Here is a 22613-nt window from a genome sequence, read left to right as displayed (position 1 = left end):
CTTAATTCAGAAGCAGCCCCTCCAAACAGCTTCTGTGGTCTTCCTGAAGGTGTCTGTGTAAAGTACCATGTGTAACCCGAAGAAATGCAAAGCTTATCACATGTAAATTCGGGTCTCTGAGTTGCTTTTTTCTGTCAATATACTGAGGACAGTGTGACCTTGATGTGAGACTAAAAAGGACATGAGTCTTTGTGTTAGTCAGCTCCATCATTCTGACAGATGTCCAAGATCACCTTAAAAGGAGGGACTGTATTTTAACTTGTGCTTTCAGGAATTGCAGTCTATGGGCCTTGGCTATGTTGTTTCTGGGTCTGTGAAAAAGAACCTGTGGTGGAACAACACACACACACACACACACACACACACACACACACTCACACACACACACCACATGCATGTGAAGTGGGCTCTTCTGGCCTCCACATGCAAAGAAAGCACTCATACACATTAAGTAAAGCTAGACAAAGGGTGAGGGTGGGGCATAATCTCAGTTTTCCTTCCAGGGCATGCTTGCTCTGTGACCCCCAACCAAGCTCCACCCCTTACAGGTGTCCCATCTCCCAATAGCATCATGAGCTGGGGACCTTTAGGAGTCATTCCAGTTCTAAGCGGTGACAGTCTAATAGCTAAGATTAGAGACCTTTTTGCCAAGGGAATAAAATCAAAAGGGCCCTGGTTAAGTTGGGGAAGACATTTTCCCAAAAGCCTGACTCACCTCTGAGATTTCGTTGAGATTTCTATTGTCTAATTTATTGCCGAGACTTTAGGGAGAGATGGTAAGGTTGATGAACCACTAGCAGAGGTCGCCAGTTCCCAAATGGTAAAGTAAGCTATTTACATATGAGTCTGTTCTGGGGAGACAGGAATGTTCATTTTTCCCAGTCACCAAAATTCCCCTCGCTGGTGTGGCTAGAGCAAGAACTCCAGGCAGCTGGGTGAGGTAGTGACCACCTTTAATCCCAGCACTCAGGGAGGCAGAAGCAGGTGGATCGTTGTGAATTCAAAGCCAGTCTGCTCTACAAATCAGTCCAGGACAACCAACGCTACACAGAGAAAACCATGACTCAAGAAACCAAAACCAACCAACCAAAAAAGAATCCCTGAGCAATGGGCTTGGGACTCAAGACACAAAGGGAGGAGGTGGACTGGACACCAAAAAGGCCTTTTCCACACCTCTGTCGAGGGGCCAATGAGCCTGGGCACCCTGAAGCTTTCTCCCAGACTGCATGCTCTTCTGTCTCTGCCCACTGGCACCTTAGAGTCACAAACAGGTATCTGCAAGCTGTCACTCAGCCAGGCCAGAGGTAGCAGGCTGGAATTACCTTGCCATAAACTTCCTGTACATCCCAGTCCCCAGGCCTGGCTGGAGAGGAAATCTAGTGCCTGTCACATAGTCACCCCTCTGCGTGGCTTCTGGCTGAGTGCTATGAGCCTGTGCCCCTAGCCGTTTACTGTGTGTGGGAGACGATGCAAAGGTTAACTCAGGCTTCATACAAAATGTAAAGAAGATGCTTGACACAAACTCACATTTCTCCAGGGTCAACTCTTCTTGACATCAAAATGTGAGTTCAAGGCTATCCTTGCTGCTCAAAATTGCATTCTGCTAGCAACATTAAATCAGCCAATCATAAAAGTTTGTGAGGCCAAGCTCTGCCCACCAAGAGTGAGGCACAGGACCCCTTTTCACTAGGACAAAAATTCCAGGTTGTGCTTGCCTACTTGGCTTGACTGGTTAGGCACCCTTCTGCAGAAAAATCTTTTTGCCTTGCCAAAATACTTTGGATTGTGTGGTCATTTACTTGACACAGCAGACCTGTTTTCTTTTTACCAGTGGAAAGTCGACTTCTGGACAAAGACAATAAGCGTCTTTTGTAGAGCTTGCTGTTCCCTCCCTTCTTCCTTCCTTCCCTCCCTCTCTCTCTCCCAACCTGCCTCTGTCCCTCCCTTTCTTTCTTCCTTTTCAAGGAAGAAAGATGCCATGTATCTCAAACTTGGTTGGTCTCAAACTCAGCTATACAGCCGAGGATGGTCTTGAACTTCTGATCTGCCTGCTTCCACCTTCCCACCTTCTGAGTGCTGGCATTCTAGATGCCACCCACCATGCAGGGTTTCCTGCCGTGCTAAAGATGAAACCTAGTGCTCAATGTACACTAGACAAAAACCCTACTTGCTGAGCAACACCCCCAGCCCCTAGGCTTGTGCCCTAAAAAACTGTTGCCTGTGTAAGCAGGGTGGCTCAGAGGGTTTGCTGCCAAACCTGACACTTGAATTTGGTCTCCAGAACAGACACAGTGGAAGGAAAGAGTCCCTCAAGTTGTCCTCTGACGCCTGCCCCCACGTGTGAACACGCCCCCCAATAAAGAAATGTAACAAAGATTAGAATATCAGTGTAAAAAGCTGTGGCCTTAACTATCTCCCAGGATTCCAATCGCAAGTGAAGCCTTATGCTCTCCACATTCTACAGCTGAGAAGTCAAACGATTTCCCCAAGGTCACACAGCTAGAGATTAGAGAGCCCAGGGTTGACTCATTAAGCATGGGTAGGCACAGTTTCTGAGGGTCACATAAATGATAAATTTTTAGATGAAGAAAATTTAATATGTAACGTTAATTTGTTTTTCTTTGTAACCAACATTGATACAAAATACTTTTCTTTTTTTGATAGAGGAATTGAGCTAGGAATGGGAAAACAGCTAGGTCCCAGGAGAGTCTTAACAGGACACTTGGTTGCCTTGCTAGCAGATCCAAAATCAAATCTGGGTCTGTGTGCCTCCAAGGCCATGTTCTCCTGAGTGTCCTGTAACGCTGGTGAGGAAACCCCAGTTCAGGTCTAATAGGGAATGGCTGGGCCAAGACCAGCATGCATTGTCTTGTAGTGCCACCTCGTGGCCTTTCTGGGAACTTCGCCATAGGGTTCAATTTCCCCCACCCATATAGCAGCTGACAACTGACACCCTCACACAGACGTACACGCAAGCAAAACAATGCACACACACACACACACACACACACACACACACACACACACACAATAATAAAGAAATTAAAAACAAGAGAATTTAGGATGATGACCGAGGAAGCAGCCCTTAGCATCGGGACTCCATGCTAGAATGGGGTTCAGGGAACCTTCTCTAGGCTGTCATCGAAATTCACACGTGACCACATGCACTCTTCATCATTGACAACCCTAACTTCTATCAGTATTGTTCAGATTAGGCATGTCTAATACAAACATACTGTGAGCCGATATACAACTTGAAATTGTCTAGCAGTGATATTTTTTAAAGTAAAAGTAAACAAAGAAAATAACGTATTTTATAAATTTAAAGCTGAGGGTCCGTGTGTGGGTGTCAAAGCGAGCCCATCTGCCTTTGGTTTTGGTCTCTGCTCTTTCATGGGAACAGGCCATGGCAAGTGTTTTCCGATGCCTCGCAGAGCGCAGTCGAACATCTCTGTGGGTGGGACCAGATGGCTCACAAGGCTGGAAACTTTCGCTCTTGAGGCCTTCACAGGGAAACGGACTTAAACAATCTATCATTTCAGTCTTAGAATTACTGATGGGTTCACATTTTCTACCATCGTAAATCTTCAAACAAACAGAAACCCAGGTGCCTTTTACACTCAGAGAGCGTCTCAGTGTGCAAGAGGCATTTAAGTGCTCAGTGACGAGTGTGGCTCATGAACACAACCTGGAAATGCAGGCTTAGGAAATGCTTACAAATCCCACATAGGTGTTTATGCCATACGTCATAGTGTATCTGCCTGCCTTTTTTCCCTTTCTTTCTTTTTTCCCTCCCTTCCTTCCTTTCCTTCCTTCCTTCCTTTCCTTCCTTTCTTCTCTTCCTTCCTTCCTTCCTTCCTTCCTTCCTTCCTTCCTTCCTTCCTTCCTTCCTTCCTTCCTTCCTTCTTTCCTCCCTCCCTTCCTCCCTCCCTCCCTCCCTCCCTTCCTTTCTTCTTCCTCTACCCCTTCCTTTGTTTCTAGGAGAAGGTGCAGGTGCATGTGTGAGTGGGGCTGCACACCTACGGAAAGACGTCATCAAGTGTCATCCTCTGTCCCTTTACACCTAGTTCTTTGAGGCAGGCTCTGTCTGAACTTAACCCCAGTTATCCAATGGGATTACAGGTATGTGCAGGATGTCTGGCTGGTTTTGGAAATGCAGGGATCTAAACTCTAGTCCACATAAATTGCACATCAAAGCATTCTTAACCGCTGAGGCTTTTTTTCCCCAGTCCTCCTTCCCCGCCTTCCTTTTTCCATTTGGATTCAGAGTTTCTTGTAGCCCAGGCTCGGCTTGAATTGGCTATGTAAACAAGGATAACTTTGGACTTCTGACTCTTCTGTTTCTAGTGGGATTATAGACATGAGTCACCAACCCTCCTCTCTGAGGTGCTGGGGATCTGGGGGTTGAACCCAGGCCTTTGTGCATGCCAGGCAATCACTTAACTATCTGAGTTATGTGTCTATCCCCCAGTCCTTGGCTGGCTTCCCACAGAGAATTAGGGCATAAACATTTGGGACATCAATGGTCAAGGTGACACATGCCTGTAATCCCAGCTCTCGGGGAGGCAGAGGCAGGTGGATCTCTGTGAGTTTGAGGCCAGTCTGGTCTACAAAGCTAGTCCAGGACAGGGCTACACAGAGAAACTCTGTTTTGTAAAACAAACAAACAAACAAACAAACAAACAAACATTGGGACCTCTGCTGTTAATAATGAGTCTACTCAACCCACACCTTCAGAATGGTGCTAGCTATATAGCAGGGTCCCTGGGAGAACTGAGGAAACAGCCCTTCAGATGGTCATTTAGTAGGGCCCGTCCTCTTCTGAGCAACTTGTCTTTGCTGCTGCTAGAGACCATCACAGTTCACCCCACACATGGATAGAGCCAGGCACTGTGCCAGAGGTTTGCCAAGCCAGACTCTAATGACAGCCTTCCCGTGGCCTGCCTCAGGGAGCTTTCTCTGTGCTCTAAGGCTCTCCAGCACAGCCCTTCCCACTCCATCTGTGAGTTTCAAGACATGCCCTCTTTGTCCCAGGAGCCCAGCAGAGGCCTTGTCAGTCCAGTCACCCCAGCAAACCCAATGGGTTATTGGTGTTTGAGGACATTCAGCGGGTGTTTTTCCAGCAACTCTCAGGCTGCTGTGTGAGTTCCCCAGCAGTCCTCGGTCATCCTGTCTTTTACTGTCTCACTCAGGGTCATTGTCAAGGTTGGTTAGGGAAAACTAGGTATGTTAGTTGTTGTATTCAATATTTTAAGCGGTCTGTTCATCTGTGAGATTTCAGGATAATGGGAAAACCAGTAAAGGCCTGGAGAATTCCTCTAGAGGTGGCCCCTGTCCAGTTCATCCTATGTTCAGCCTTTTCTTTTTTTTTTTTAGTAGGATGGAGAGTACCACAATGCCCTGGGCAAATGAAGCAGACCTGTGAATGTTTTGGTTTTGCAAAGCGCTATGTGAAGGTTTGGGCTCCCTACATATGGGTGTCTCTTAAGCAATGAGGTACCAATGCCTGGACACCAATGCCTGCTGGGACTCCACGGACCACTATTTTCATGTCTGGGATTGTTTGGGGGATTGCTTTCGAGCAAAAAAAGGAAGACCCATCGAGATGACCCCATAATAGACCCAGTAGGGAGCGGTGATCAGAAGGCAGATGTGGTGGTCTGAATTATGGGTGTGTGGAAATCCTTACTGACAGTGTCTTGCAGTATTACCTGATTTGGAAAGAGATCATTGCAGATTTTGATTAGTAAATAAGGTCATCTAGACTGACATGGGCCCTAATCTGACATGCCTGATATCCTTATATGACAGTGGTTTTGTGAAGACAGCCCAGGCTGACCTGTGTGACACTGTTTAGAGTTTGGAGCAGAGCTGTCACAAGCCAAAGAGTACAAGCCTGCCCTCAAGCCATGAGAAGCATGAAGGAGGCAAGAAGGGCCTCCACTGCCAGATCCAAGGGAGCATGGCTCTGTGGATCTCTTGTTTCCTGGTCTCCAGCCTCTAGATTTCTGTTGTTTGAAGTCTCCCAGATTTTCGTAGCGTATGAAAACTAATACAGGAGGGCATGAGGAGTTTTAGATGGTGGCTGCGGCTCCAGGACAGCCCGAGAACATGCATCAGTTGTGGCAGAGATGGATTAGATATGTGGAGGTCTTTTCTCTTTATTCCTGCTGGGGGCTCATGGTTATACAGACCAGCCGTGACCCACCTAGAAGCCATATGACTTGTTCTCACTAATAGAATATGAGCGGTCAACATCAGGCCAAGGCCAAGGTGCGCAAGAGTGCTGTCAGGCTTGGTGATCCTGGGAGTCATGGAAATTTTAGGCAAGAGTCCCAGGTCAACCTGAGCTTTTTCTTGGAAAAAAACTTTTTTCTTGGAAAAATCAGGTGAACAAAAATCCTACATGGTTCCAGAGTCTCTACACTCCCTACGTTTCTCCCTTCCCCCTGGACACAGAGGACTCTAAAAGGGATTCTGAGGGATTCTGAGGTCTGAGTCATTGACAGAGCCACCAGATGAGGACAGCGTCTCCCGGATGAGGACTAGGAAGTGGCCAGTCAGCATCAGACCCGACTCTACCAGGACAAATACATCTTCAATGAGTTGGGGGGAAAGAAGCAAAAAAAAAAAAAAAGAGAAATGTATCTTTATTTGTTTATTGTTTAAACAGGTGGGCCTTAGGGACTGCTTGTTGCAACGCAAGAAAGCAGGGCATCTTTGACTGATGCAGGCTCTCAGGGGCAGGGGAAGCAGCCAGAGGAGCACCGGCAAGCTCGTCCCCGAACTGTAGGATACACTGGGACACAGCAACTCTGCTACAGACCCATCAGTCACATGTAGAGAAATAAACAATAGGAGATCATTCTCCTTAGCACCTTGCAGGCTCAGCGAACTCCCCATCCTGTTCAGGATGCAGCATGGGCTCTCATTGTCTTCCCCAGGAAAAGAGGCAGCATTGCTAGTGATGGCAGCGTGGGGGTGACTTTGCAAGAAACGGAGTTCTCTGTGTGTAGACAGGAGCTCCAACCTAGGACAACACCCCAGAGGTGTATGCCCCAGTCACTTCCTCATGTCACTCTCAGCCAAACAGGCAGGGCTCAGCAGAACACTGAGTGAGGTAGGGCTGGCCTGCAGCATCTCCCACCTTTCTGGTCCAGGCGGATCATAGGGAAAAGGAGCCCCAGAGGCCTTTTCCAAGCCAAGTTCACATGATGTTGTCTGATCGCCGTGGAATATGGAAAATGCCATTTTTGTTGTAAAATGACTTTGTGATGGGATAAGTTCTGGCAAAAGCTGGATTCTTGTAGTTCTCCATGACATCCCCTAGAACACAGCAGAGGCCTGGATGAACAGGGGTTGTCACCACTATCCTCCCGCTAGTACCTTCCCAGCTAAAAGGTTCGGGGTCAGCAGGCAGGCGCTGCTCAATGGGGTAAGTCTTCTGTCACTCAGGAACAACCACTGCCCCTCAGTGTCTCTGACCCCTCTCAGGATGCTCAGAATTCCTTATAGTTCAACAGCTAAAGCCTAGTGCAATGGACACTTAAGACCTTGCACTGGCCTCCCGGCCAAGGTCTGTTTTGGCTGGCACTCAAGTCATTAGCCGCTTGGGCCCCTCACTCAGCTCCAAGCTCACTTACTGTGCTTCATATTCCTGCCGTTATCAGGACTGTCCCACTGTCCCACTGGACAGTAATATCCCCCAGGGGCTGCCTGAGGCCAAACTAGCCTCCCAGATGCCCAACACTGCAAATCCTGCCTGTTGAGCCAGTAATAGCAATCATAATTTAATGATGATAACACTAATCAATGTGCTTGCCAGCGCTGTATTGAGTCCACACTGTCTGAGGCTCTAGGCTGCCGCTTTAGACATGCATAAGGGAATTTTCCAGTGACGCAGCTGGGACCCAGATAATGTCCCCTACTCTCTTCCCCGTGCTTTCTCTGCACCCTCTGGGATGAAGTGCCTCTCTCTGTTTTTTTATAAACAGGGTAGGGGACCGTATCAGTCAGCAGAATGTTTGTCATCTGTCCACCAGGTGACACCTGAACGGGGTTGGAATTCAGGGTGTGAGGCCAGAGGCTTATGAAGTTGTTCTAGAGATTCTGAGAGTGACTGTGGGTTTCTGCAGTCTGCTTTCTGGTTATAAGCCAACATACCCAGCAACCGGGGACCACTCAGAATCAGTCAAACAGTGTGGCTGGATAGAGCACAGGCTGCCCAGTCATATTTGTATTGCAGATACTCACAGATAATCTCTAGAGTGTGTTCTGCACCATTTTTACTGTACACGCAAGCAACAAGTTAGTTACCTTCGCATCTTGTGTGTGTGTTAGTGAAACCTACCAACACGGTGCCTGGGGGGCCTGTGAGGCAGCGTAGGGGAGGAAGATGCTGGGCCCTTAAACTGAGGTGCTCTCTGTGAATACAAGAAGTCGGTCCTTTCTGGAAGAGTAGCGTGAGAACTTGTCACCCAGGACAGGACTTGCAGTGGGCCTTCCTGTCTGCCAGAATAGCCTCCCATCGCGAGTTAGCCCTCACAGCTTTGACGGTCAGTGTGGCTCACAGACCAGCAGCAGCAGTGGAATCCGGAAGCTTGGCCAGGGTTCAGTGTGGAACATCTGCCTCATACGTGTGCGGTGACCTGGATCCCACCCCCACTGGTAACAACTGACTCCTATGCCCAGGAAGGATTAAAAGACACCTCACACCGCCTGCTGCCACTCCATGTATCTATTTCTTGTGTGTCTTCTGTGTGGGCAGGGACCTTGCCAAAGTTCCTGGCATACATCAGCTGCTCCATAATAGCTGTCAAGTGAAAAAAGAAAATGGGACGTCCAGCTCAGGCTGAGTTTGCCATGTGAGCCTGATTGCTCCCAAGATCCTTTAAGGGGAGAGCTGCTCTCCAGGCTGTCCTGAGGGAAGGATTTTACAGGACTTACATTTCACAGGACTTGTGAGCAGAATTCCTGTCTTAGGTGCTTTCTAACACGGCTTCCCCAGAATGTTGATACAAAGGGGGAGCAGGTACTAGCTTATTCCTGTTTCTTTTGTATTGTTTTGAGACAGGGTTTCCCTGTTCACCCTTAGTTGTCCTGGATTCACTTTGTATTCCAGGCTGGCCTCCAGCTCACAGAGATCTGCCTGCCTCTGTCTCCATGCTGGGATTATAGGCATGTGCCACCATGCCCGCTTGCTTACTCCCATTTCTTAGACATAGAAACCAAGGCCCTGAGAAGTGAATGTTTTCGTGAGATCATGTCATCCAGGAGCAGTAGAATCAGGATGTGAGATCCCCCCATACTCATTGCAAATAAAGGCCTTTCTTTCTTGTTCATATTTGGTTTGGGTTTTGAGTGTTTTTGAGACAGGTCACATGTAACTCTAGCTCACGTCAGTCTCTTCACGTAGCTGAGGTTGGCTTTGAACCCCTGATCTTCCTGCCTCTGCATCTTGAGTGCTTGGGTTACAAGTGTGCACCACCATGTTTGGCGTGTCCACAGTCACTCAGTGTCAGTTCCAAGCAGGCAGCTGAGAGGCTATGAAAAACATTAATCAGGAAATCCTGGAACCCCAAAGGCCCTCCAGGCCAAATAGACAAGGCAGACTGCTGACTTGGTGATTCTAGTGTGGCTCTGTAGACCCAGCAAGCTACAGAGGTACCAAATGAGCTCAGTGGCTCTACCTGGAGGGCTCTGGGAATGTTCCCTAGGGAGGGTAGTATGTAATCCAGCCTGGTAAAGGAAGGGGAAGGTGTGTGTGTGTGTGTGTGTGTGTGTGTGTGTGTGTGTGTGTCCGTCCTAGCGACTGGGCCTAATCTGCAGGTTTGTTCTTTGTTTGCAGTGTATTGAGCTAGTTTGGTTCTTTGCATCAGGAGGGAGGTAGCGAAGAGTGAGGCTGGGGAGGAAGGTCAATCCTGCCTGCCAAAAGCAGGAAAGGGCAAGAGTGTATTGGTCTTACCTACATGCCAGCCGTACTCCCAGGAAGACACCATCGGGTACTTGTACTTCTCCTCTGGTTTCAGTCGATTCCGCTCCTTGAGGTACATGGTCCGGCCCTGGCCATCATGGGAGGTACCCTGGAAGAGCAGCTTCAGGGTGGCTGGGGTAGGGTGCTTCATCTTTAAGTCCTCCGGCCTGCCTTGGGGTGCTCTGTGCTGAGGAGCAATTCTGACCTGCTGCACTCTGTTTCCCTGGACACCCGCAGCCCTGAACAGCTGGTCCCGGACCCCCCTGGCCTCCGACCATCCCTCCTTTTTTCTGACCGGGGGGCCAGTGGAAGGCGCTGGGCATGCTTTCGAGACTGACCCAAAGGGGGCTTGCTGGGGCTGCTTCCTGGCCCCAGACGCCTCTCTCAGGTACTTGTGTCCATAGCGGATAGTCCAGGCGGTTCGCGCAGCCACCTCCTTCCTTATTATATTCCCAAAGTAGGCATGGTTCTGAGGGTTGAACACGTCCCTCATGCTAGGGAACCCAGGTGAGGGTAGGGAGATTCTTCTTCCTGAAGCTCAGCAGTCTGTTTGGATGGCTGGTGTCGTCTCCAAGGAAACACGTAGCCAATGAGAGCCAAGTGGCCAGGGCTACTGGAGAGGAGGGGGTGGGATGGTGAGAGGACTAGGGTCATCTATTGGCAGGCCAATCCATATCAAGTTGGAAAAGGAAGCAGAATCATGTGCCCAGTAAGATGGGTCCACTGGTAAGGGTTCTGCCATCCAAGCCCAATGGCCTGAGTTCCAGGATGGAACTCAGGGTAGAAGGAGAGTACCCCTCCCAAAACTGTCCTCTGACCTCTGTGGTGAAAGTCTCTGGTCATGTTATGTTAGCAGGTTCTTGTTTTAATGTCAAGTGTAGGATGTGGGACTGCCTTAGTTTGTCCACAGCTAAAAATTGCTTCCTGCAGCTCAGAGAGGGGTGTGATCTTTGCCAGCTGGAGTTAGTGGAATTCTGAGGACTCTGGGAGAGTATAAATATGAGAGCCCAGAGACAGAGAGAGAAAGACCTCCATGGGTGTATCTGCACTCACACAAGCATCACTACACACACACACACACACACACACACACATTTAAAAGAGAGCAGAGTCTGGCCATGACCCTCCCAGGGTGACAAGTGTGTGTGTGTGTCCCACTCTTTTCCAGGGGGTCATATGCTGAATATTCCCAAGGCGACACACAGGGGCCACTGCCTCGCTTCCACACATGGGATCCTGAAGTAACCTGCTGTATACCAGGCACCCAGATGGACCCACAGAAGGTCCAGGGTCCACCCTCAGGAAGCGTGGGCACGTGGCTAAGGGGCTTGTCATGACAGTTCCATGGCCTCACTCCTCAGAGCCTCAGTCCTGCCCCTGTTAGCTGGAAATCCGTCTGGACACAGGACAGTGGTGGGAATGTGTCAGCTGGAATTTAACACGTACCTGCCAAGAACTAGGTACTCTGCTGTGCTCTGAGGCCCGAAGCCTTGTCCTTGTTCTGCCTCCTTTCCGGGTGCAGAAATGAAGGTATAAAGAAGAGATGCTCTTATCAGACTACTTCTGTTATTTGGAGGTTCACACAGGCCCCACCCTGGGCCCTTCACTGCTTTAGCACACTCCTTGCAGGTGTTCTGACCAGAACCTTTTTCAGATGTGTGAAAAATGGGGGGCCCAGTGACATTAAATGTTTGTCCTGGGATAGGAGCCTGTAATCAGTCAGACTTTTGGTGCTGTGACCAAAATACGTAAGAAAAAAAAAGTTTAAAGGCAAAAAACAATTTGTTGTGGCTCAGTTTGGTCTGGTCCATGGTCACTTGGCCTCATGTGCTTGGGCACAAAGAACAGTGTGGTAGCCAAACTAAATCGATGAGGACTCATCATCACCTCATGTGGCCAGTAAGAGGAGAAAGGGGGACAACAGGAAGGGCCAAGGTAAGATCCATCTGACAGCACAACACACAGACTTCTTCCAGCCAGGCTGCACCTCCTACCTCTCTCCAGCACTCAGTAACACCACCATATGAACCCATGAAGGGTTTATCCATTCCCTAGGTCAGAGCCCTCATCTACCACCCCATAAAAGCCTTTTGCGTAGGCAACCTAATCCCTAGCACATGAGTCTGTGGTGGGGCAGCTCAGATTCTAACTCTAACAGCTTCAAAACCTCTGCCCAAGTTACAGGCACAAAACTCTCCCGGTGAATATGCAAGCAGAGTGGCCAAAGGCAGGTAGGGGAAAGGCTCAGCCCTACTACAGGTCAGCTTAGGGGACTCTCACAGCCTCTGCCTCTTTCCTAGAGAGAGCCTGTGAGGAGAGGGCTACCCACAATGCTCCAGTGCCTTGTCTTTCTATCCTTTGCTGTATGTGCACTCATTTATTTAACCAACAAACACTCATTTGCTGTAGAGCCCATGTCAGGAGATGACGAAGATACAAAACGTAGGTAGATGAGGAGGGACAGCTTTTTCGCTCCCAGCCTGTAAGGTTTCAGTGCAGGAGGTAGTTAGAGCAACATATCAGGGTGATAGGGAGACAGAGGAGGCTTCCTAGCTGGGGGTGCTCTTGGATTCAGATCATAACTAGAGACATGTGCCAGCCAGGGAGAATTAGGGACCCTCATCTGAAAGGTGAGCAGGTTCAAAGCTGTAAAACATCCCTAAGCTGTTCCTGGGGGGACAACGAAGGCTAGAGGGAGTTTGGAGACTTAAAGAGATTAGATGCAAACCAAGCATGAAAGCCTGGGCTTACTGAACCTCCTTTTGAGTGTTCACAGTAGTCATCAAGTAACCTCTTGGCTCTTGGGTCAGGCTGCAAACCCTGTTTGTCCTACTATGTGCCTGGAGTTGCACTGGAACAGAAGTCCCATGCTGAGTAAGAGCTTCCTGGCTCTGCCTGGAAGAGCACTGACCTGCATGTCTGGGATATTTTCCTGTTTCACAGAAGTGGGCACTGAAGTCCAGAGGCCAGTCCCTGAGGTGTTGGTTGGTAAGCTGCAGAGCTGGGATTGTTAAACTTGAACCTATTGCATCCTAATTACTGCTAGCTCAGTGCTTCACAAGTTTCCACTCATGATGCCCAAATCCAGCCCCCAGCAGGCTCTGGCCCCCTAGTCCCACAGCCTCCCCTAAGTCCTACCTTGTTGGAAGAACTGAGGCATGTGTTCTGCAAGGGTGAGTGACTTCCCCCATTGGCAGAAGTCAGGGCATTGTAGGACATGAGCCTCCTGGCCGCTGTGCTTAGAACCATCACATTAGCTTCTCCAGCAGACCAGCTTTTACCCCAATGGGACACACCTTCCCCTCCACTTTGGGGAGGCAATTCATGCCAACATCCAGGCATCCTGGAAGCTCTGGTTTACTCAGGTCTTTGGGGGGGATAAATGGGCTGAATGGAAAGGGGTTTGTCTTACTTAGAATGTACTATCTTAGAATGTCCCCACTATCTCCCTATTTTACAGATGAGAACACAGAGGCCATCACCTGAGCTTGATTACCTCAGCTGGCAAGCTTTAGGGCTGGAGCTGAAATCTAGACTGGAAATTGTTGCATCTGACATGCTGCTTGCTGAATTCTTACACAACTGGGTGTTTCTGCTTGCTGTTCAATTAGTAGGACCCTGAGACCCAAGTCTCTGTCAAACCTCCCTCCCTGACAACACCCTTCCCAGATTTGGCTGGACCCAAAGAATGTGTGTTGACTGGGCGAGGCAAGGCAAGGCATCCTGGTTCTGTGAAAGGGCAGGCAGTCAGAGGGGAAACATGGGCAATAAAGGGCCAGCAGATTCTTTGTCCTGGGGAGATAAACAAGTCCAAAGCTCAAAGCACCCTGGGATACGTGCCACAAGCCAGGCTTGTAAATTCCAGGCTCCTGCCTGCCTTTGAAAATACTGAGGAAGAGAAAAGGGGTGTGAGTACATGAGTTGGCCCCCACAGGTTTGGGGGCTCAGACAAAACAGACAGATCTTTTGTTCACAAGGACCCTGTCCACCGTGCATTTGGCCAAATCTTTAGGGAAAGGTCAAAGGGAAAAACTGAAACCAGCTTACTTAGAGTCTCCACCTTTGGCATTCCTAAGGAAAAAAAATATTAAATTTTATTAGGTGATGTCCACCTTGTTTTCTGAGCTAGGTCTCTCATGTGGTTGGGAACTTGCTCATTGGGCTGGCTGGCCAGGGAGCCTGGGGACCCAGCTGTGGCACCTTCTCAGTGCCAGGACTCCCGGCCATGTCACGCCTGGCCTTTTCATATGGGTGCTGGAGATAAAATTCCGGCGTCCGACCACTGAGCTGTACTATATTCCCAACTCTTATTTCCCCACTTAAATGCTTCAGGGGATGAGCTGGGGGCATGGCTCAGTGGTAGAGCGCTTGTATTAGATCTTCTTACCAACTGAACAAACAAACAAAAACTCAAACCACCGCAATCTGCTACCCCAACGTCAGCTTTGCAAGCTGTAAGAAACAAACTAGGGCACAAGACTAGAACACCCATTTTTCCACTTTATCCTTTTGATGTTTTTGATTCTGTTGCCTTTAAAATTTTTTTTTTTTTGTTTTATTTGCTTTGGCTGTCCCAGAACTAGCCTCTGTAGACCAGGCTGGCCTCAAACTCACAGAGATCCGAATGCTTCTGCTGCCTGAGTGCTGGAATTAAAAGCATGAGCCACCAGCACACTACACACTGACTTGTATAACAAATGCATCAAAATGTGACTTTCAGTGGGTTTCCACTCCCATAGGCCCTGGTCCTAGAACATGTGGCCAATGGCTAGTGTTTATATGCACTGGTTAATGAGTATTCGCTCCTTGCAGTCTCTTGGTAAGTGCTTCTCTGGGCTGCAGAGGACAGTTTGGGAGGCAGAATGGGCACTGAAGATGGGCAGTGCAGGGAGGACACTGGCTGCAATTTCTACTGGCCACCTAAGAGTGGCATCCTGGACTCACACCAGCTTCAGCCAGGGCACAGGAAAAGTCAGACAGCAAAAGTCAGGAAGGACCTGGCACCAGGCCCACAAGTTTCAAAGTTTTCTGAGTATTGACACAAACAATAGCCTGTTTCCATGGTAGCCAAGCCCAGGTGCAGATAAGGGCTGCTTTCTGGTTCTGGGCACTGAGAGCAATAGGTTTTCCAACCCCATAGGCCCTGGTGTCACAGGCAGCAATAGTGGGGCTGCACCCCAAAGGTAAAACTATCATCACCCATTGGGTGCCAATCACCAGCCAGCTCACACATCCTGTTGTGTGAGGCACATCACTGCCAGAGAGCTTTCACAGATGCCAGAGGGAATTCATGGGAGCCTCACTCCCCCCAGCCAAGCTGGCACATGCTCAGATGGCCAGTTAAGAGCCAGCGTTTGGACACGGGGACGCTTTACACCAAAGTAAATGCTGTTGGTGTACAAATGCTGTCTCCCCTAGGAAACCTAGTCAGGTTCAAGGGGAACTGATGAACGGTGGCATCTCCGAGCTTCTCTGGCAAAGCCAGCATCACACTAGACAGTGTCTGCACGGACTCTTCATGGCCCACAGCCCTACAGAGCCTAGGAGTTTAGGACAGGCACAGGCTTTTAGAAGGATGGGTGCATCTGCCTTAACCTCTAAGCTCAGAGGGAAACAAATTATTGTTAATAAAGAGCCAGGTACAGAAGTCAAAAAACAAAACCAAAATGCATAGAGAATGCAGAATAGGGAATGTAGCTCAGGTGGAGTGCTCGCCTAGAATGTACAAAGTTCAGGGCTTGTTCGTGACCTGGCATACATCTAAAAAAAAGTTCAAGGTCCTTGTTGGCTACATAGGGAGTTACCGGCTAGCCTGGGATACAAGATATCCTGTCACATACACATACCATCACTAAATGATCCAGATTCCATGCCTGGACCTCTAATCCTCTCATGAATGGAGGCTTCAGGGCCTTCCCATCTCCACGGATACAGCCAGGGGCCTTTGTAGGGCTTCTGTAACCCTTGCCCTTTGCACTGCTTGCCTGTACTGTGACTTGTGAGCACTGTCACATATGACCCCATTCTGAGGTCAAAAGGTATAGGCCCAAATCTGTCCCCATTTTAGATGTAGGTCTCTAAGTGTGGGGTGTAAACTGTACCCATGCTAGTTTTGTTACGTGAAAAATGTCGCGTGAGCAGTGTGGATGGAAGGTTAAACACGTCCTGCATCATCAGCAATCATTTTCCTCGTCAAGGACAGAGGGAGGGGCAGATGGGAGTACCAACCCCGTCTAAGGCAGAGTGGACGTGTGACAGATCCTATTTGGGAACAATCCTGAGAATGCAATATTCCTGATATTAGGTAAAAGCCAGTTTCTACTTGGGTTCCATATTTGGGACTCCAAAGAAGTCATGTTGGGATCATGGCCAACATGCCCTCTTGAGTCCCCTTGCCTCTGAGACTGGCCCTGCCTTCTCAGGAAAAGACAGTCCTTTGCTTGTAAGAAAAGGTCAGGCCCATTGTCAAATAGCATTGCCTGCACTTACAAGAGATGGGAGGGGCTGATCAGAGGCCCAACCCTCGTTTTGATGACTCCAAGAATGAGAGGGAGCTGTTTATGGAGCAAACATTTTATTTAATAAGTTATAAGACACACCTTCCACTCGGCACTTGATTCCAGTTTGGTTTCCGTGTCTGTTATGCATGTAGTCCTTTCACACCTGGGTTCAGCTGCTCCAGTTCCTAACAGGTGGCTCTGACCACCTAACACCTCTCCAGCTGCTGTGCCCTGGTGCAGGATACCCACTTCACCCCTGCCGCATCCATGACAATAGTCCCAACACCCCATTTCTTTTTGTTGTTGTTAATATTCGCTCCAGTCATGTGACAGACTGGCGATGCTAACACCAAAGCTTTTAAGGAGACCTCGGGAGGGTCCATGTGTTAGTGTCTTGGTCATTAAAACCTCTTCTGGGTCATAAGAGTGGTGCCTGCCCCTTCCATCTTTTGCAGAAAGGGGTCTTGCAGTAGTTTATATCAGTGGTCTCTGCCATTCAGCAGAAGCAATAGACTCTGGGGGCAGTTGGTAGTGGACCTGCATCTGGCCATGACCACATGTCTTCAAGGTTGTTTATAAAGCAGCAGGCAGGTGCAGAATTCCAAAAATGGGGTATAAGGTGTTCTAAAGCCTCCTGCCCCTGAGCTGCCTTTGGGATGAAGTCAAAGTGACCACGGCCCAGGACAGAGCCAAGACACGGAGTGTGATCTGGGTCAGACTTTCTTATTTGTCTAGTCTTGAGAGAAGTGGGTTGCAAGGGTCTTTTGGCAAGTGGGGTGCAGGACCCCCTTCTGCAAGGACATTCTTGTTTGATAAATGCTTGAGCAGACTAGGAGCTTAGGAGAGCCAGTCTGTCTCGCTCAGGATCACGGTCTGTCTGCAGTGACCTCTGAACATGAGAGTCTTGATTTGGGCAGAGTACTCTGCATATTTGTGGCCCCAGCTTGCTTTCGTACGATGCCTCACATGCCCTCAAGAGTCAAGTCTAGAGCACTAAGGGCACATGGAATGAGTGGTGAGGTTTTGGGATGGGGTTCTGGGCCCACCAGCAGGCTGAGGACATTGTGGAAAAAAAAAAAAAAAAAAGAATTACAAATTAGCAACAAAAAGCAACTGAAAGGACTTCTCCAGGATTGGATGCAAACTATTTTAAGGCACAGTGACATGAAATGGGCTTCCAGGGATGTGTTCTTCCCCCCACTTCACAGCCAGAACGTAATCTCCCCTCTCCTTGACCACATATGTGACACTGTATTGTTGGTTTCCCACATGCTTCATGGAGACCTCTTCACAGGGGGTGGTGGGCCCATGGACTCCGATCAACAGCATGTTGGACCCTGGGGAGAAGAAGGTTGTTACTGATCAGATGAGTTGGCTAAGCAGAGAGAGAAGGAAGGGGATGTGAGTGACAAAGGTAGAGAGGCAAGGGGTTACTGGCTGAGCTGGGATAAAACCATAGTCTGTTGACAGGCAGCAAAGCATGGGCATTACCAGTAGAGACAGCCTGACTGGGGTTCCAGTGCCAGCTCTGATACCCACTGCTTTGGTGACCTCAGACATGAAACACCTCTTCTCTTTACCTAAACCAGGAAGGCCACTCGCAGTCTCTCTTTTTGTTGTTGTTTTGTTTTTTTAAATCAGGGTTTCTCTGTGTAGTCCTGGCTGGCCTCGAACTCAGAGACCCACCTATGTGCACCACCACGCCCAGCTTCACTAGTCTCCCTTTAAAGCTTCTGCATGCCACAGAGTCAAACCCTTAGCGCACAGTGCTACAGAACTGCTGGCTGTTAGGATCTTCTTTTAAAGAGAACCTTAGGGAAAGTACGACGATTCCCATTTGGTAGAAGAAACTGACTTCTAGGTGATCTGGTCAACCTGCCCAAGGTAACTGCTACAAAGCTGTGTTAGGTGATGAAGCCAAGCAACTGACCACCAAAACCTAAGGAAGATTTACTTATTTCTTTTACGTGCCTCAGTGTTTTGCCTGCTTGTGTGTCTGTGTGAGGGTGTGAGAAGCCCTGGAAATGCAGTTACAGATAGGTGTGAACATGCGTCCTGAAAGCAAAGTATTGGTTCAGGACCCCCAAGCCCAAGTTCTTGGCAGAAAGGAGATGTATTTGCCCAGAGAGACAGAAGGCAGAGAATGAGAGACAAAGATGGGAAATAGAGGAAGAGGGAGAAGGGAAAGGGAACAAAGGAGAGCTAGAGGGCTACGAGGCATTTGTCCCAGAGAGACAAAGGACTGCCTCTGGGAGGGGAGAGAGACATGGCCCATGGGCAAATGGAGGTTTATAAGGTAAAATGGGAAACCCCATGTTAGGATGAGGGATTTAAGTTTAACTGGGCATGTTAACTAGATAAGCTAAGGGGTCTTTTGATTGCTGGACTTCAATACCTTAAAGCTGGACCCTGTGCTTGCTTTAGGGGCACACCCACTAAAAACTGGAATGATAGCTGGGCCTTGGTAGTGAGGAAGTAGTCAAACAAAGGGATAGACCTTGGGGGCTAGCTTTAGGAATATAATCATATTTTTTTGTTTTTTTGTTTTTTTTTTTTTTTTTTTATTTTAAGCAAGGCCTGCCAGAGCCATACTCGCCATGCTGGAGCTGGCCAGTCTCTTCAGGACTTCTGGAAGAGTAGCCAGTGCTCTTGACCTCAGAGCCATCTCTCCAGTCCCAATCAATTTTAAGCTATGGTTAAAGCACCTGGTGTCAGAGAAGGGGGTTAGGCAATCAGTTCAGTTTGCTCATCTGAAGTGGGGACACAACCATCTTTCCATTTGTCTTGGTGAAAGAATCAAAAGGCAAAAGAAAGGAAAATCATCTAAGAATATGAAGAACAGAAAGGCAGAAAAAGAAAACATGGTTTCTAGTTGGGCAGGGGAAGTAGTGGACATTACAGGAGAGATCCTAGGGACACTGAAATATTCTATACCACCCTCATGCCAACCCGTCCCAGCGGACCCATGTTGCCTACCAGCTTTGCTGCAGTCCACCAGGAAAGAACTCTTCTGACCCACAAAGGCCTTCGAGAGCCCTGCCCCCTTGGAGGTCACCTTGCTGGCATCTGAGGACGACTTGGGGATGGCACTGTAGCACGTTTCTGTTGAAGACCTGGTTACTGACTCCACCAAGATGGATGATGTCTCGTTGGCTGAGCCTGGGCTGACAAGACGTTGGCCTAGAACATGGGAAGGAGGGGGTCGTGAACGGCCAGGCCAATTGGTGTTGTGTTGAGTGTGGCCCTACCAGCCAGGAGACAAGTGTACCCTTTACAAAAGATCTAGAAAGGCTCTACTACCTGGATACAAAAGCCACTTCCACAGCACTTCACAACTGCGCATACGCTTGTGGTAGAAGGGTTCAAAATCCAGATCATTGGACATGCCAGGTAAGCAAACTGCTGTCATCCATATACCCCATTCTTTTGGGGGTGACTTTTTTTTTGACAGGGTATCATTTAGTCAAGTCTGGTCTTGAATGCCTGATCTTCTAATGGGCTGGGATTCCAGGAGTATTATACTAGGCCCGGCTCCTAGCCCTCGTATCATTACTTTTAAAAAGACAGGGTCTGCCTGCCTCAGCTTTCGACGGTGGGCCACAGGTATACGCCACCAAGCCATGTCTTCTAAATCCCTGGGACCTCACTTGGACAGCTAGAATCTGGTTTTCTGGGCAAACAGACCAGGTTAAACCATGGCTAACAAGGCCTAGTAATCCCTCCACACGGTAAAGGCTGAGTAGAAGCCACATCTTGTTGTTGTACTTATGGAATATTTTATATAATGTGATGTAAAGGAAATGATGGGACAAACAGAAGTTGACTCTAAGCATGAGAGCGGATGAGTTCCTATCTGAGTTTTACACTTTTTCTATAGCGAGCCCACTGCACTTATTCAACAGAGAATCACGTGGCTCTGAAGACTCTTAGCACTCAGTGACTCTCAGCACAGTATGTATTTCCTTCAGTGTTTTGAAGAAGGTAGGCTTTATAGGCCTTGTAGGGATTTTTTTTAAATTTTATTTTTCTTTATTAATTACACTTTACTCACTTTGTATCCCCCCGTGTTTCCATCCCTCCTCCCGTCCCAATCCCTCCCTTCCTCCACCCTCTGCCTGCATGCCCCTCCCCAAGTCCACTGATAGGGGAGGACTTCTCCTTCCTTCTGATCCTAGTCAATTAGGTCTCATCAGGAGGGGCTGCCCTGTCTTCTTCTGTGGCCTGGTAATGCTGCTTCCCCCTCTGTATGTCCTTAGAGAGCCCTTGAAACTAATTGTTTGTGATCCTCTGAGACAATGACGAATTTATAGCTCTATTAAACTGAAGTAGAACTTGAGGGGCAGGGTCTGCTGAGACTCTGTGAGTACATCACAGCTCTCGTGAAGACAGCTCCCCAAAGTCCTATTTCTCTATACCTTAATATGTCATAGCTTAAAAGGAAGCAATTGCTTTTTCTTCAAGGTTAGGATTAATGTCCGGAGGGGAGAGCTCCTGCCCCAGTGCTCACATAGCTGGGCAGCGTATTTGCTGCCCATGGACCATTTCTTTACATTTGAGATTAGTTGTGGACCCAACATATCTAAGGATCACCTGCCATTGCTACTATGGGTAATTTCACAAGACCTGATCTACAGGGCCGTAGAGTAAAACCAGAGTCGCTCATTACCTGTCACCTTGGCCTTGAATGGACTGCGGACGATGTGGTTGGGCCCACCATATTTGACACTAATCAGGTAATTTCCAGGGGCCATGGGAGTGTACATGACTTTGTACCCTTCTGGGGTCTCCTGGCAATCCATTTTGACCTTGGATGGTCCTTCAATGGTGACAGATAATGTCCCTGGGCCTGCCTGAGTGGTGTTGATGAAGAATTCTGACTGGATACCTGGGAAAGAGGAAACGTGATATTTATGAGTGGTTTGGAGGGGTAAGGGTGATAAACTTGTCCACATTAAGTTCTTGCTGTGGTAGCATGGGAACCAGCTGGCTCTAGAGCTCAGCATTCCCGGCACACATAAACACAGGCTCTGTGTGTGTGTTTGGGGGGGGTGGGGCAGCTCCCTTGCCCAGGCTGGGTCATAAGTGGGGCTGACATTTCGCCCACTTACACCGACTGCCTGGACCACACTATTGTCTCTGGGAATGTGGCTGAGGGCAAGGAAGTTGTCACTGTAAGTCTGAAGTGCTGCCTCAGGCAACAGAGCCCAGTTCTCCTTCCAGGGGAGAGCAGAGGTGTGGGCCTCACTGACCTCTCCCTTCTCCTCTGGGTGGACCAGGTGGAGGGAGCCCAGTCCTTCTTCCCTTTCTCTTCACCCTAGACACTGCTGAATCCTAGGGCTGGTGCTGCAAACAGTCAGTCCGTTCACTGTGCCATGAATGCCAGCAACAAGAGAAGGAACTAAAATAAGCATCAACTCTGCCAACTGAGCACCACACCAGACCCTAGGCCACATTCCACTCTGCAAGCCCAATACTCTGCCAGTGTTTCCTATTCTGTGTGATGTTCAAGCTATGTGTAACTCAAGGTGCGACACCAGAACGTGGTGTGCTGCAGACAAGCTACCCGTGCCTGACTGTCTAGGCCTAAGAAGCCACTGTTTGGTGGTGGGGCGAGGCAGATGGGAGGGTGGATAGGAAGACGGACACACACATAGGACAGCTGCTACATCCACCCTACTTGACAGCCTTGAGACACACCTGACCTCTCATTCTGCCCGGTGACAAAAGGGAAAGCAAAGAGAAACATCAACAAATGACCCAGCTCCCCCATCTCCTGTGCTAGCCTCCTTTCAGTCCAGAAGGGCACGAGGCGGGCAGCTGGAGCTGCTGGGGGTGTCACCAGAAGCCCTCTAGGGGGCAGCCTAGTGCAACATCCTCTAGCAGCACTGTACCTCTGCCAGCGCCTCAGATGCTAAACCAGCTGGAAAATATTTTGGTTTAACTACAGTTTCTGGGCCAGAGAAAGAATTATTGTCCTGGTTATCAGTAAGACAAAGAAGCTGTTATGGTGTGACCCCCTAAACACGAGCCAGCTGTTCCTGGAAGCTCCTGAGGCTGCTGCCCCAAAGTTTCCCTACTATCCCACCTTGACTCTGCCTTGAAGTCAATCAATCAGTGCATCTGAGAAGCCCCTCCCGGAA

General features: G+C 48.9%; 2 protein-coding genes across 5 annotated transcripts in view; both read right to left on the bottom strand.

The window, feature by feature from the left end:
• Positions 1-7207: 7207 nt before the first annotated feature.
• On the bottom strand, positions 7208-10466 carry LOC132656421 (protein SPMIP1). The gene is made up of 2 exons (XM_060390925.1): positions 9965-10466; positions 7208-7326 (listed from the first exon to the last, which is right to left on the bottom strand). Exons 1-2 carry the CDS (start codon positions 10464-10466, stop codon positions 7208-7210), a joined length of 621 nt encoding a protein of 206 aa, XP_060246908.1.
• A 6064-nt stretch (positions 10467-16530) lies between these two features.
• Flnb (filamin B) overlaps positions 16531-22613 on the bottom strand; it is a 130765-nt gene continuing 124682 nt past the window's right edge. For all 4 annotated transcript variants that reach the window (XM_021647301.2, XM_021647305.2, XM_021647302.2 and 1 more), the window contains 3 exons: positions 21140-21358; positions 19450-19653; positions 16531-17810 (listed from right to left, as the gene is read on the bottom strand). In XM_021647301.2, coding sequence (XP_021502976.1) covers positions 17623-17810; positions 19450-19653; positions 21140-21358 — 611 coding nt within the window. In that variant the 3' untranslated portion in view covers positions 16531-17622. The remainder of the gene's footprint in view (positions 17811-19449; positions 19654-21139; positions 21359-22613) is intronic.

Source organism: Meriones unguiculatus, chromosome 9 (assembly GCF_030254825.1).
Source record: "Meriones unguiculatus strain TT.TT164.6M chromosome 9, Bangor_MerUng_6.1, whole genome shotgun sequence".
Classification (NCBI taxonomy): Eukaryota; Metazoa; Chordata; class Mammalia; order Rodentia; family Muridae; genus Meriones; species Meriones unguiculatus.
This window is presented reverse-complemented; position numbering and strand designations above follow the sequence as displayed.